Source organism: Asterias amurensis, chromosome 18 (genome assembly GCF_032118995.1).
Source record: "Asterias amurensis chromosome 18, ASM3211899v1".
NCBI lineage: Eukaryota > Metazoa > Echinodermata > Asteroidea > Forcipulatida > Asteriidae > Asterias > Asterias amurensis.
The window spans coordinates 5,046,001-5,061,106 of record NC_092665.1 but is presented as its reverse complement, the minus strand read 5'-3'; the positions used below and the strand labels follow the sequence as shown (position 1 = coordinate 5,061,106).

The 15,106-nt window shown below is 39.5% G+C and overlaps 1 protein-coding gene and 1 long non-coding RNA gene across 2 annotated transcripts; one reads left to right on the top strand and one right to left on the bottom strand.

Annotated features, from left to right (window-relative positions):
• Positions 1 to 242: 242 nt before the first annotated feature.
• LOC139951098 (uncharacterized) lies at positions 243 to 8,442 on the top strand. Its single transcript, XR_011787733.1, has 3 exons — positions 243 to 286; positions 798 to 956; positions 8,288 to 8,442. It is a non-coding gene; the product is annotated as an uncharacterized lncRNA (long non-coding RNA).
• Positions 8,443 to 8,448: 6 nt separating this feature from the next.
• Positions 8,449 to 9,276, bottom strand: LOC139951097 (uncharacterized; the record flags this gene model as incomplete). Its single annotated transcript, XM_071949925.1, has 1 exon — positions 8,449 to 9,276. A coding segment is annotated over exon 1 (828 nt), but the record flags the coding sequence as incomplete, so codon positions are not given.
• Positions 9,277 to 15,106: the final 5,830 nt, after the last annotated feature.

Here is a 15,106-nt window from a genome sequence, read left to right as displayed (position 1 = left end):
ACTAGACCGTGTAAGGCCGTGTCCGAATGTTTCGACTTCGGCTGCGGCTGCGGCCGCTGGCAGTGCGCGCCATTTTGAAGTCGTGTCCGAATGTTTTTTTCTTTTGGCTGCGGCCGTGGCTGCGGCCGCGACGTCACAGATTTCAAGCCACAAGCGGAGGTGACTTGCTTGTGGCCGGGACGGTGTGTCGTCTGCTGCTACGTGCTAGTGCTACATTATTTACGATGGGACTAGAAACTGTGACTACATACTTCTGCTAAAGCTGCTACAGGTGAAACCTTCAAGTGTAAGTGATGTTTAGATAAAGAAAAAGACGACCTGTGATAATTATGTCACACTTTTTGTGTTGTATTGCTATTTCGGGTGTGTTTTTATCCTGCATTTAATTTAATGTTTTTGTTTATGTTTTTTGTTTTTGACAATAACTCACAACCCAAACCTACCCTAGCGTTGCTCGTTTCGTTTTGTACGAAATTGTCATCATCCTGGGATTCCTGTCATCTGTTTATTGCAATCACGAACAGACAGTCGTGACATAACGATTTTATTTTTATTTTTTTGGGTGGGGGAGGCTTGTGGTTAGTGGTCTTACTCTTAGAATATTTTAGTTAACTGTAGGACCATGGGACTGGGTCATGATGGGTGAGCTATGTAGGTCTATTTTTACCTCACATGGGTGAGCTGAGATTGAAGGGCAGGTTGGGCTTTCCAGTTTCACTGGTAATATTTGCTATGGTAAAAATAAAACACAATTGTCATGGTGGTAACTGAAAATTACTTGCATACTTTAACTTCAGGAATTAAAACACCCCTCAACTAGGGAAGGATGGAAGATGAAACGTGCAGCCGTAGGCCTATATCATGGCCCTTTTATGAAGACATGACCTCTCCATGCCCGGTGTACTGTCATCTTTGGTGTTTGGAGGAGTACGAGGATGACCGGTAAGATCTTTATGGTAAGACCAGGAGGAACAGCCACCCAAAAAAAAAAAAATAAGCATCTGTATTATATGACATGATGATGGATGGAGCAGAACAACTCCAGTAGCCGATTTCACAAAGCAGTACGATTATGCTATCTCTTACTCGTCCTAGGATGGGTTAGATGCGTCCTTACGTCTTCAGATACAGAATTTGGAAAGTTCATCTTAAGTTCTACTGTAAGTCAGGTTTTCGACTACTCAGAAACCAGCTATGACTAGGGCACAGTTTCACTCAGAGTAACAAACTAGTTGTACATGCTAATAAATTTTGTGACCTTGTTTTACTAATCTCTCTAAAATGATGCAAAGGAATTGTTATGAGGGCCTTGAAGTCGGTTTTGCGATGGTCGCCCAATGAATATCTTGACGCAGCGATTGTAAAAACACAGTTTATATGCCATAGTGATGATGTCTATAAACCGTGTTTTTTAGAATCATGCGTCAACATTTCCGATGTCAACATTTCCAACGACTATAAACCGGCTTTAAAGGCAGTGGACACTATTGGTTATTGCTCAAAATAATTATTAGCATAAAACCTTACTTGGTAACGAGTAATGAGGAGAGGGTGATACTGTATACGGGTGGGTCGTGTGGTGTGATTAAACGCACCACGCACAGTGTATACGGGTGGGTTTACAACGGCGTCTTTTTCGGAGTGAATGATGCGACTGCCTTGAGCAAGGCTAGTGATAGTATAAAACATTGTGAGAAACAGCTCTCTCAGTTTTTGAGAAAGATGTAACTTTTTCACGAATGTGATTTCGAGACCTTAGAACTAGATTTTGAGGTCTCAAAATCAAGCATCTGAAAGCACACAATTTTGTGTGACAAGGGTGTTTTTTCTTTCATAGTTATCTCGCAACTTCGAAGACCAATTAAGCTCAAATTTTCACAGATTTGTTATTTTATCAAATGTTGAAATACACCAATTACCAATGGTGTCCAGTGTCTTTAAGTTGGCCTTTTAGTTTGATTAATAAATACCTTGGACAGTTTCCAGGTACTGATTGGTCAAAATCTGATCACAAGGGGATGTATTAACGGATGATAGTTTCAAGTTATCAAAAAAGCGTGAGTAGAATACAGATAAATATACCACTTCCTTATATGCGTTCCATATCCAACCAGGCTGATGGGACGCAGATGCACTATATTTTTCTGTATTGCACTCTCGCGATTGTGATAACGAATTTAAGTCAATAAGGTTAGGTGAAATGTTTTTGTTTTTGGTTTTGCACACGCGAAGTTTTCAATGTAATTTTTGAACTGACTGATCGTATGCATAGCGTGACGTATTGACACTTAAGCTGTTTATTTCGTTAAAAAGGTATTTACTAATGGAAATAACAGTGCGAAGACCGTTAACAGCACCAGCCACCAACCCGGTCATTATGCGCAGTGAAGAGCGTGTTCTCGCACTGTTATCTCCTAATTGGTTAAACTATGGGCAATGCTCTATAAACTTGTATTATGTTGGCCTATAAAAGGCAGAGCTGGTGAAAATATACCTCACGTCTCAAAAGTTAAACTTATCTCCTGTGTCTTAATTAATTGTTGATTGTGTGATTATTGGTAGTCTGGGACAGGGGTGTGCTCCACAGTAATCCACATCAATTCCCACCCAATCGCCCCACCCACCCATTGGACCTACAATATTGTTTAATTAAAATAGATGTAATACTAGGTTTTGCAAGAATATTAGAACACTGATGAAAGCACTGTCAGGGGTTTCTTATTTCTGCAGGGGGGAAAATCCACAGGCTAAGTAATTACTGAGGTAGGATTACATTTATTTTAAATTGTTTGCTGTACCCATTGTCAATAAACATTATTATCGAACTGGTCTCTTGACATCTGGTGTAGATCTGCTCTAATAATTATGCGGGAGGTCTTGGGTTAAACTCACCCGAGTAGTAAGCCTGTGAATTCTTTCCTGCAGGACTCAGAAAGCATCTAGTATAACAGTGCTTGATTATCATTACACACCAGTTGGGCATGGTTGGGTCAACCAAAATAAATTTATTTTAAAAAGGTTGTTTTATTTTGGTGTTTATAAAAGAAATGTGTTAATTGTTCACTTTTCAATGTTGAAATCCCTAAATAAAACATGACACTATACTTCAACAAATAGATTTAAACTAAAATTCTACTTGAGAGGTAGAAATAGAGAAATATTGAGCCCCTCCCCCCCCCAACTTCAAAATTCACGCCGTTCACATCACTCAGTCCAATCGTGCATGTTGTTTGTTTGCATTAGCAGACGAAACAACACATGTACGACGTATGCAAACACTCATTTCACCGCTTGAGGGCGCGCACACGAAGTCACAGCCGCGTCCGAATGTTTTTGTTGGCCAAGTCATGCCACGGCCGCTAGACGCTGCCAAAGCCGCGGTCGCAGCCAGCGGCCACAGCCGAAACATTCGGACACGGCCTAAGTCTCACGATGATAAGGTCACCACTGAGCTTCCGGGCACCACAGAGCCATCAGCTGGGGGAGATTAACGTGCGTGCAATTGTAGTGTGATTTTGTTTCTGTCTGATCACTTTTTATCAATCCCCATAACATATTTATCGAATGATTACATTTACAGTTACCAATCACTAAAATCTGTAAACTTAAACAAACTAAAAGGAAGAAGTAATGCGCCACCATCCGGCTCGAAGTGCCCGATTGGTAAGCAAAGTGAATGTGTTGACTACACTAGCACACCGAAGTTAGTTTTGTTTAAATAAACATAACATGTTCATCTTATTCGAGCAAAAAAAATCACCTAATTGTTTCTATGACACATCATTGCCCCCTTGGCTCAAAACTCCAATGGTAGTTTCGCTTTTTATCATTGAACATACATTTATTAAATTTTAAATTAAATTGTTACCTCAAACAAGGTCAGAAAAAAATAATACATTGTCAATTTTAATGTATTTTGTCAGAACAGACTAATTTGCAAGCACATAAAGCAACATAAGGCCAGTTGTGTATTGCTTTTAATATACGTTTTATAATACGTTTTACTATACTACTCAAGTCAAGCTTTAACAATTTTTTTTCAACAAACTGATGATTTTAATTTGAAGACACCTTTTCTGGGGTACGTTACACCAAACCTTAAGTTAATGGCTAAATTCTGTTGTTTTGAAGCATTTTCTAATACCTTTTAAAATTCAACAAATAATTGTAAGCATAAACACCTTACTTGGTAATGAGCAATGGAGAGATGTTAATAGTATAAAACATTGTGAGTAACGGCTCTCTCTGAAGAAAACTAGTTTTTGAGAAGAAGTACTTTCTGGAATTGTTGAGGTCTCAAGTTCAAGGCATCTGAAAGCACACAACTTGTGCGACAAGGGGTGTCTTCCCATTATTCTCTCGCAACTTCGACGGACAATTGAGCTCAAATTAATGTTCACGGGTTTGTTAATTTACGATAAGACGTGACTAGTGCTTGAAAGTTTCCTAATGTGTCCTGCCTTTGCCCTTAAAGGGTAATTTTAAACTGATTTTCAATTGTATTTTTTGTTTTCTCAGAGTCTACTTCCGCACAAATGCTTTTGGGAAACAAGAATATTCAATGGAGCAAAACAAATTAAATGAACACATTGCGAACAAAATGTATTTACTATTTACAACTTTTGGATGAGATTGGAGTCATTTTGATTGTTTAACACGTAAGGCAGGATTCCGCCTTGGGCCCGTGTTTTTAATGGAAATCTGTCCCCGGAGATTCTTTCCCCATTATAGGCAGGTGTGTCAGGAGATTATGTTCTCCCAAAATTCCCTCCCCCTTATACGGCAAACTTGTTACAAACTACTTGTGGTAGCGCCCTCTGTTAAATCACCCTCACTCAGCCCATGTTTGTGTCTCAAACAGGGGAAAGAATCTCCGGCAGCACTGATTTCACTGAGACACCGGCAACCCATCCGGGCGCCTAGTCCTGGAGAATTGCGCGTGGCCCTTGTAGTGGCATGAGATTTCTGTCCCTTGGAGATAGTTTCATCCTTTTACAGTGAGCGGTGACCCTGATCGTTTCTTAATTCTGAAAGCACCCTCTTTTGATTCCATCTGCGTTAGACTGTATTGATATCAGATACTCCGAGGAAAAATTCATAGCACTCCGGCTATTCGTTAACCGCGGCCCATACCAGTCTGGGGAAGACAGGAGGGGCCAGGTCACTTCGTTTGTTTGCAGTTTTTCGGAAGCAAACAGAAAACAACATGTTCTGTCGCCAGTCAAATAAGCCGAGTTTTGTTCCTCCGACAACGGGGGCTACAATCCCGGCCAAAATGCTTGGGCCACCCATTCCTACGTTATTTAAACCCATTCCCTGTTCATCCTTCCCACTGACAAGTTTTTAGGGTTTGTGTACTTTTTGTAGAAGGACGCAAAATCAATGTTCACTGATTTACGGTTAACTTGCAATGTTTGAAGGTAAAACGGTAAAAAGTTTCCCTTAAATTTTATTTGCTGAGGTGTTGTAGGTTTTGGCAAAAATGAGTAAAACAGTGTGAGGAAAATTAGTTCAGCTTGCAAATTGTATTTACCAATCATTTTACTTCAATATCAACTAAATACGCAAAACACAAAAACCAAAACAATCAATTGATACGGCGTTAATGTTCATTCTTTCAATGTATTTAAAACATTCAAGTGACACCACTATTTCTAAAACTATGCAATATATCTTAACGTCTAATACACTAAATGGATTATAGTTAAATTTAACAAAAACATGCTTTGTAGAAATACAAGTATCTAGTAATATACTAATGCTTTGTATTCTAGCGTTAATGCAAAGATTAACACTGTGTTTTTGACGACCTTTAACGTAATAATTGTTTAATTGTGAAATGAATCAGATGTTGACAATTTGAAGATTTGATTCAAATGCAGGGGCTGGAAAGAACACACCAGCAGCAGTTATTTGGTTTAATGTCCAAGCTTTGGGTGTATCGCGTTGCTAAGTTACTCCCGTTTGAAATAAGTCAGTGTATACATTTTTGTTAAAAACGAATTACAAGTAAAGTGATGTTTTCGCGCAAAAGGATACAAATAAGACTAAAATTTGATCACAAAACTGTTGTTTTCAGAGCGTTATTGCTAAAATACCAGTGTGTTTAAAGTCACCTGGAAGTGGTATTTTGTCAAAATAAAGCTTTTGTCACTCACTAAAATATGTGTGTTTGATGAGTAGAATACGAATAAACATTTAACTAAGGTTCTACAAATTTAGTTTCCATAATTAAAAAAATTAAAAGTAGGCCCGACCCGAGAGGGCGCTGTTCGTGACGTCAATCGAGGCGCGATATTTGAAGCAGGACGGCTCAAAGTGTTTGCTGCACAGCGCTGGAAAAGACGTCGGACCGAACCACTTTGCAAACTGACTCCATTTTTAGTTATTTTGCTGCCTCCAGCAGCAATACACGTGGTCGACATTGCCGACAAAATGCAAGAAATAAACTTTTTTTTCGAAACGTAAAAACTAGAACTTGCATGTAATTGCACGTACGTGTGTTCAATGTACGATCGAGGCAAAGTCTGCCTCGATTGACGTCACAAAAGGGGTAGGCGGAGTCACCCCAAACAACTTTATCTATTTTTTAAACATGTAAATCGTTACAAACAATAACTCAACAAATTATGTTATTGTTCATTAACATATATTCTAATGTTTGAAGAAAAATAAATTATATTTCCAGATGACTTTAACCCTTTAAACTCGACCCCATTTTTAATAAATTTGCATGTGCTCAGGTTATTTATTAATATGTCTGGTTTACTTCTTGGAAACATGTTAACATTATGCATCATATTAAAGCTTACATATAGTGCTATTTTATAAGAATATTTTTTACCCCCAACAGGCTATACCATGCAAATATAGTTCTAACAAAAATCACAGAGTGGGTCACAATATTACTGTCAACGAAACCTTTCTGTGTAAGGTAAAATGCGACATTGTGTAATCAGCTCATATTCCGAATAATTAAGTCACGGTCGAAGTGAGGACATTTTTATTTTCCAAATTCACACTAAGATGGTGTATTGGTTTCATGCCGATGTGACGGTTTAATGAATCGCTGTAAGTGTAATATATTTTCCCCTCTTTGACATGTTAGTCGTGACATCATCAAACGTTTTATACGAAAGTGATTCAAAACGAATACCCAATGTTCCATCTGCATTAAACAAGTGCTTTCTCATGTGAAAACAAAGAAACGCTCAAACTACGACGAAAAATTAAATATTTCTCCATATCGAAACGTGTTCAAAAAGCGACACAAAATAAATGTTTTCTGGTAACTTTACAACGCAATTTGTTTTTTATCACAAGTTGTCGTTAGTTTAAGTATTGTACATTAACGAATATATCAACAGAAGACAACCGTTACCAGTTGTTAGGTGAATTATTTGTATTTTGTTGCCCTAACAGGGTACAGCTTTTTCAACCAATTTAAAATGTTTGAAATAAAATTGCCGGCACAATCGGAGGCCACAATGAATTATAAGTCTGAGTCTGTATCAAGGAATCTGAAGTTTTGTATGTACTGTTTAATAAACTGTCAGTTTTTGTTGCGTAGTTTAATTTTGCATTTTATGGACTCATCATGGTTTCAAGGACTCATCACTGCACCCTCGGACGGAATTACAGGCTGCAGAAATTTCAAACTTTACAGAAAATGTAATAAACTCAAAAAAGGGATGAACTGATATTTATAGCACTGTTTACGTGACAAAAACACGTTGAAAGTTGTTGTCACAATACACGTTTGCAAAATCAAGTGTTCAAATAAAACGTATTTTCCATACTTATTGTCATGCAAATAATAAAACAATTAATAATAAAGTAATTTTATTCGATTCATCTAAATCCACGTTCGATTATCCACGATTAACTCATTATTATTATATTTGTAAAAACTATATAGTTGCATATTAGTGTATTTAAATCGTTGTCTAAAACATTTAAACGTAAATGTAATAAACTCAAAAAAAGGGATGAACTGATATTTATAGCACTGTTTACGTGACAAAAACACGTTGAAAGTTTTTGTCACAATACACGTTTGCAAAATCAAGTGTTCAAATAAAACGTCTTTTCCATACTTATTGTCCTGCAAATAATAACACAATTAATAATAAAGTAATTTTATTCGATTCATCTAAACACACGTTCGATTTTCCACGATTAACTCATTATTATTATAATTGTAAAAACTATATAGTTGCATATTAGTTTATTTAAATCGTTGTCTAAAACATTTAAACGTTTCCGTGTGTTTGTATGTTCGATTTAGATTTCGTACAGCAGGAATCCAGTGAAAGACGTGTAATGGGTAGAGTCACTATATACTTGACCGTTTACAGCTAAGTGAACTTGATCTCCATAGTGCAGGGGAATCACTGCACTGCTGCTCACATGATGAAAATCTGCATCGCGTACACCCCCTTTTACAATGGTGTTACCGTTCTTCCTCAGCTTGACATATAGGTAAGACCCACTTGATGGTTTCTGGACTGAGAACATCAATACGTATACCCCAGGCACATTACACGTAAACGTGCCATTATTCAAGTTGAAATCAGTCCCTTCCTCTGAAAACAATAACTCTTCAAAGGGCAAAGGACCATTGGCGGATGGAGGGTTGAAGCCGGTATTCCTTACTGCAGTGAAGGCGGACCGTCGCAAACTACGTTCACCTGCTTCACCAGTCTGTCTAGCTGGTCCAGGTTCACCTCTCTCACCCTTCAGACCATTCATCCCAGGCAGACCTCGAGGTCCTTTTCTGCCCTGTTGGCCGACTCCTTGCTCTCCCTTCAGTCCATGATCCCCTTTAGCGCCTGGCTCACCAACCAGTCCATCTGACCCGATGTCTCCATTTCCCCCGGGCTCACCTGCTTCACCAGTCTGTCCAGCTGGTCCAGGTTCACCTCTCTCCCCATTCAGACCATTCATCCCAGGCAGACCTTGAGGTCCTTGTTTCCCTGGTTGACCGACTCCTTGATCTCCCTTAAGTCCAGTATCCCCTTTAGCGCCTGGCTCACCAACTAGTCCATCTGACCCCATGTCTCCTTTAGCCCCGGGTTGACCTACCTCACCAGGGGACCCTACAAGCCCTTGACCATGGTTCCCATTCGACCCGGGAATTCCCGGTATACCGGCTGGGCCCCGGCAGCAGGAATTACACGTCGTCTCCGGATCAGGTGAAACTGCTGTTTTAGCCACCATGAACGGAACTTGCAAAATACCAAGAAAAAGGGTCACTGTTGCTATGGTAATCTTCATCTGTAATTTAATAGGATACATAAAACAAACGATAAAAAACATGCAGCCATAGCAGGCGCTACTCTAGCGGTGACCACCAGTTTTTTTGTCAGCTCCTATTTATTCACGTTATCCATGTGTTTGTGGAAGTTCTTTATCGCTACTTTCCACATTAACCACGTTTTAGTCAATTTGTGTTTCGCTGGAATGAGTATGCGTGTGTTAAATTATGTACCTGGCCGTATTGATCGTAAGTGTTATGTTGTGTTGAGCTAAATAATCGCTCCACACAACAAAGTGGCTACCGCTACACACTTGAGTACCTACTTAGCTTACGGCAGGGTGCCGTTGGCTCGTTTGATCTTCAACCAATGACACCCAAACAACTGTCAGACAATTATAAACAACTTTAAAAGGAGAAAAAGAGGAAATATGGGTGGTGAGGGGAAAGAAATTTAATCAGACCGGTAGAATCTTTCTCCCAACAATGGTATTGTCCATTGCCGTTCCCTATGCCCCCAAATGGATGAGCTCGTTTAATCACATGCGTAAACACAGAGACTTTGGTATCCTTCACCGAGACATTGTTAGACAATACAACCCAGAGTAATGATCTCCATATAGACGGCTTTGGATCTCGGATTCGACTTGACAGAGATTCAAAAATTACAGGGAAGATACAGGGTGGGGCGCGTATGCCTCTATATCAACAAGAGATGGTGCAACACAGTGATTGTTTGAGATAAAACCAACACCCTATACATTGAGCTCATGTCCGTATCACTTCGCTCATTTTATAATCCAAGAAAGATTCCTCAACTTGTCTACATTGTGAGTATTTCTCCTCGTGTAAAAAGACACGATATCTACGAATAGTCTAACTACTGCATAGCGCGCAGCAGCGTATTGCATGGTACCTCGACGTTTGAAATAATAACTGCACTTGGCATCACTGTATTCTCCTTCGAACCCAATTAGTGTATACCGATTTCCCAATACGCTGCCACTACTTAATTTCATCAAAAGTGGTCGTCCGGAACACGTCAAATAATTTCGACATAGGTTCAAAGCATAATACAAAGACGTATATCGGCGTATTTAGCCGTGATCTTAACTTACGGCACTGTCACACCTTGACGTTTTAGTCAGCGTATGCCGACGTATGACAATTTCTCTTAAACGTTGGCATCCGCTGAACTTTCGATGGACTTTTCAATTTTGAGCGTATACAAAGCCTACTCATAACGAGTTGGACGTATGCAGACCGTATTAGTAACTTACTTAGAACGTTTCAATAACGAATGCTTAGCCTGTTAACAGCGTTCACAACTTATGTCCTACGGTAATCTAACTACTGCATAACGCGCGGCAGCGTATTGCCGGCGATCACATCCAGTTGCCTACAAAGAGGGTGCCTCTCGACGATTGAAATAATAACTGCACTTGACATTGTAGTATCCTCCCGCGAACCCAATTTGTATCCGATTCACATAAACGCTGCCAATACGCCATTATACGGTAGCTGTAAGTTAGAATCACGTTCATTAAGTTATGTGGTCGTCCGGAGCACGTCAAATACGTTCGAGGTAGGTTCAAAGCACGTTACTACTATTACTTGTTAAGGCCCTGTCACACCTAGACGTTTTAGCACGCGTATGCCGACGTATACAAAATTTGGGCGAATACGCTGGCGTACGTCGAATAAGTTATGTGTAAGTTTTGTATAAGTTACGAGCACGCTGAAACACGCCGTGTACGTCGTAGTAAGGCGAGGTCGTCGAGAAATTGTGTGCATGCACAACAAAATCTAAGAGTGCCAGCGTGTGGTTCAAAAGTTCCGCATAAGTTGTAGGTGCGTTATACGATCGATGACACACGTTCACACACGTTACTTGTAAGGTTATCAGAAGTCAACATACGTCGATATAATGTCTACACGTATTTCTTATAACATATATGAGTAATATGCTTTGAACTTACGTCGAACGTATTTGACGTGTTCCGGATGACCACATAACTTACTAAACTTACTTCTAAACTTACAGCTACCATGTAATGGTGTATTGGCAGAGTTATGTGAATCGGTATATACAATTCGGGTTCGCATGATGATTAATACGATGTCAAGTGCAGTTATTATTTCAATCGTCGAGAGGCACCCTCTTTATAGGCTACTATATGTGATCGTCGGCAATACGCTGCCCCCGCGCTCTATGCAGTAGTTGGACCATCGTAGAACATAAGTTGTGAACGCCGTCAAACGCTAAGCATTCGTTATGGAAACACTCTGTGTAAGTTACTTCGGTATGCATCCGTCCACCTCGTTATGAATACGCTTCGTATACGCTCAAAATTAAAAAAAAATCCATCGATAGTTCAGCGTATGCCAACGTTTTAGAGAAATTTGCATACGTCGGCATACGCTGGCTTAAACGTCAAGGTTTGACAGGGCCTTCATGAGCCACACGCCTTACATCGACGTGTATGTCAGCGTGTCTCATCGTGCTCTTAACTTATACAAAACTTACCCATAACTTGTTCGACTTACGCCAGCGTAGTCGCTAAAATTTGCGTACGTCGGCATACGCTGACTAAAACGTCAATGTGTGACAGTGCCTTTATGAGCCACACGCCTTACATCGACATGTATATCAGCGTGTTTCATCGTGCTCTAACTTATACAAAGTTATCCATAACTTATTTGACGTACACCAGCGTAGTCGCCAAAATTGTCATACGTCGGCATACGCTGGCTTAAACGTCAAGGTGTGATGGGGCCTTTACCCATAATTACTCGCTAAAATTGTCATACGTTGACATACGGTGGCTAAAACGTCAAGTGACAGCACCTTAAGACAGTGTGCCACCATGTTTTGGCTTACAAAATATGCTGTCATAAACTGTGTCATTATTGTCGTAACAATAATGGAGGATGGTATCAATTTGTCCCCAAACAAGAGGAATCGATTATCATGGTAAACAAAAAACAATTAATGTTGCATGCTCCGTGACGGGGTCCAGGTTTTGTGTAAACTTTTGGGGCAAACAGGCAAACTCGGCTTCACCTCGGTTGCCCCTCCCCACGTCGGCTGTACAAAACACCGATCACCATAATAATTGTGAAAGTGTTGCATTATGTTCAATCTTGTTTTGTTTTACCCACAACATAAAACAAAATAACAAAGTGGTCATGTCACACAATGCCATTTCATCAGTACTTGTTGTTAATTTTGTTGACAGCTTTTGGATGAATTGTACACACACATTAAAACGAGCAGAATATCAAGCACATTCAACTGAAACTGTCTAGGTAAACTTTTATTGCCCACTATTTGAACAAGACAATGTACAGAATACCAGCGGAACTTGCTGCTCCAAAACGGAAACCACTTGCAAGTATTGTGATAAAAGCCCCAACGACACAACGCAATATATCGTGGTTTCAAAAGGAAATACAACGGCATTATAGTCTGTACCACCAAACAGTACCACAGTACACTAATGTTGGCAGAGATCAAGTGACCCAAACACTACATGATAACTTCAGTTGAATACGCTGATAAAAATAATCCGTCAAAATAACGGTGCTTTGTATACCTGGCAGCCAGGGTGCTAGGTATTAAAAGTGCAGTAAATTTCAAATTGGAGTTTAGCAAACTACCCCCTCAAGGCACAATTTACAAAATTGCTACTGTGAAATTTACTGCATTTTACCTGGCACCAGCTGCCAGGTAAAGCGCCGTTAATTTTACTGCTTTATTGGGTAGAGTGGTGCCCCTTCTTGGACCAAAAGTGCAATATTCTTGAAATAATAGGCTATCCTAAAATACACCGCATGCATCTAGAAGCCAAAGTCCGGGTCCGACAGTATAACGAGAAACACTTACCTTGATGATGTTGTGTTCTTGTAGTCCAAACTTTCTCAGTTTCTCTCTTCCGATAAGATGCAAAGTTGTTATGAGCACTGCTGTTGGTGCAGCGCGTTTAAATACTGCTGTATTTTCATTGAAGTGCCCATCAGTCTACTTCGATGTTTGATTGACAATCGATGAGCAGCCAATCATAGATACGTGTTAAAGTCACTGATTGAAAGCAGTGACTTACTCTACCATTGGTTTGGACGAGGCTGTATGTTACAATTGTGGGTCAATACCGTGTTAAAGTCACTGATTTATGACAGTGACCGACTATCACTGGTTTGAATGATACTGTATATTGAATGGATGCCAATGGTGTAAAACTCTACACTACATTGTGTATGTGGTAAAGTCACTGATTGAAAGCAGTGACTTACTCTATCACTGGTTTGGATGAGGCTGTATGTTACCAATGTAGATCAATTTGTACACGCTTTAATGGTATGGTGTTTTTACATGTATATCCGCCCTACTGGGTTGCACTGTGTGATTGCTTCCTGAAGTTCCTGGCCAGTTTCCTTCTATTTCCGCTCAATTGATGTATTTCCCTGATGATTGTGAGTTAAAGTGCAAGTTTATTATCAAAGAAAGAACTGGGTACGCAATAAATATACTGTTCAGATGGATCTCTTTTGTGCTTCCACTCTTTTGAAGTATATGTTTACTAACACTAACTCAGTGTTTTTTTTTCGAAATCGAAATGCAATGACAATGTATTTATAGTAGAGTGCGCCACCAACAGAGCAACATTAAAGGCAATAGACACCATAGGTAATTACTCAACATAATTGCTAGCATAAAGACTTACTTGGTAATGAGCAATGGAGAAATGTTAATAGTATAAAACATTGTTAGAAACGGCTCTCTCTGAAGAAACCTAGTTTTTGAGAAAGAAGTATTTTCTCGAGTTGTTAAGGTCTCAAACTGAAGGCATCTGAAAGCACACAACTTGTGCGACGGGGGTGATTTTCCCATTATTCTCTCGCAATTTTGACGACCAATTGAGCTCAAATTAATGTTCACGGGTTTGTTAATTTAAGAATATGTTGAGATACACCAAGTGAAAAGACTCACTAGTGGTTGAAAGTTACCTATTAATGTGTCCTGCCTTTGCCTTTAAAGGGTATTTTTAAACTGATTTTCAATTGTATTCTTTGTTTTCTCAGAGTCTACTACCACCGAAACGCACAAATGCTTTTGGGAAACAAGAATATTCAATGGAGCAAAAAAAATCAATACAAACCACAAAAATAAAAAAACAATCAAATGAACTTTTGGATGAGATTGAAGTCATTTTGATTGTTTTAAAAAAACACTTATGGCAGGATTCCGCCTTGGACCGGTGTCTCATGGAAATCTGTCCCCGGAGATTCTGTCCCTATCTTGGGCAACTTCTTTGACATAAAGGACTCGTTCATATATTGAAAATCTCAAAATCGTCAAAATGTGTTTAAAGGCAATGTACACTATTGGTTAATTACTCAAATTAGCATAAAACCTTACTTGGTAACGAGTAATGGGGAGCTGTTGGCAGTATGAAAGACTGTGAGAAACGACTCCCTCTGAAGAGACGTAGTTTTCGAGAAAGAAGTAATTTTCCACGAATTTGATTTCGAGACCTCAGAATTAGATTTTGAGGTCTCGAAATCAAGCATCTGAAAGCACACAACTTCGTGTGACAAGGGTGTTTTTTCTTTCATTATTATCTCGCAAGTTCGACGACCAATTGAGCTCAAATTTTAACAGGAGCGTGTTTTGGCGACCATGACCAGAAACAAGTTGCTGACGTCAAATTCACTGACCGAAACAATTTCAGAGAGCTACGCGAAAACGGGTCGGTAACTTACCAGAAACAGTTCATGACGTAGGTACATCTCTTGAAAATTTATGCTCTCAAAATATATTGCCGTCATTTTATTATCGAGGAATGGAAC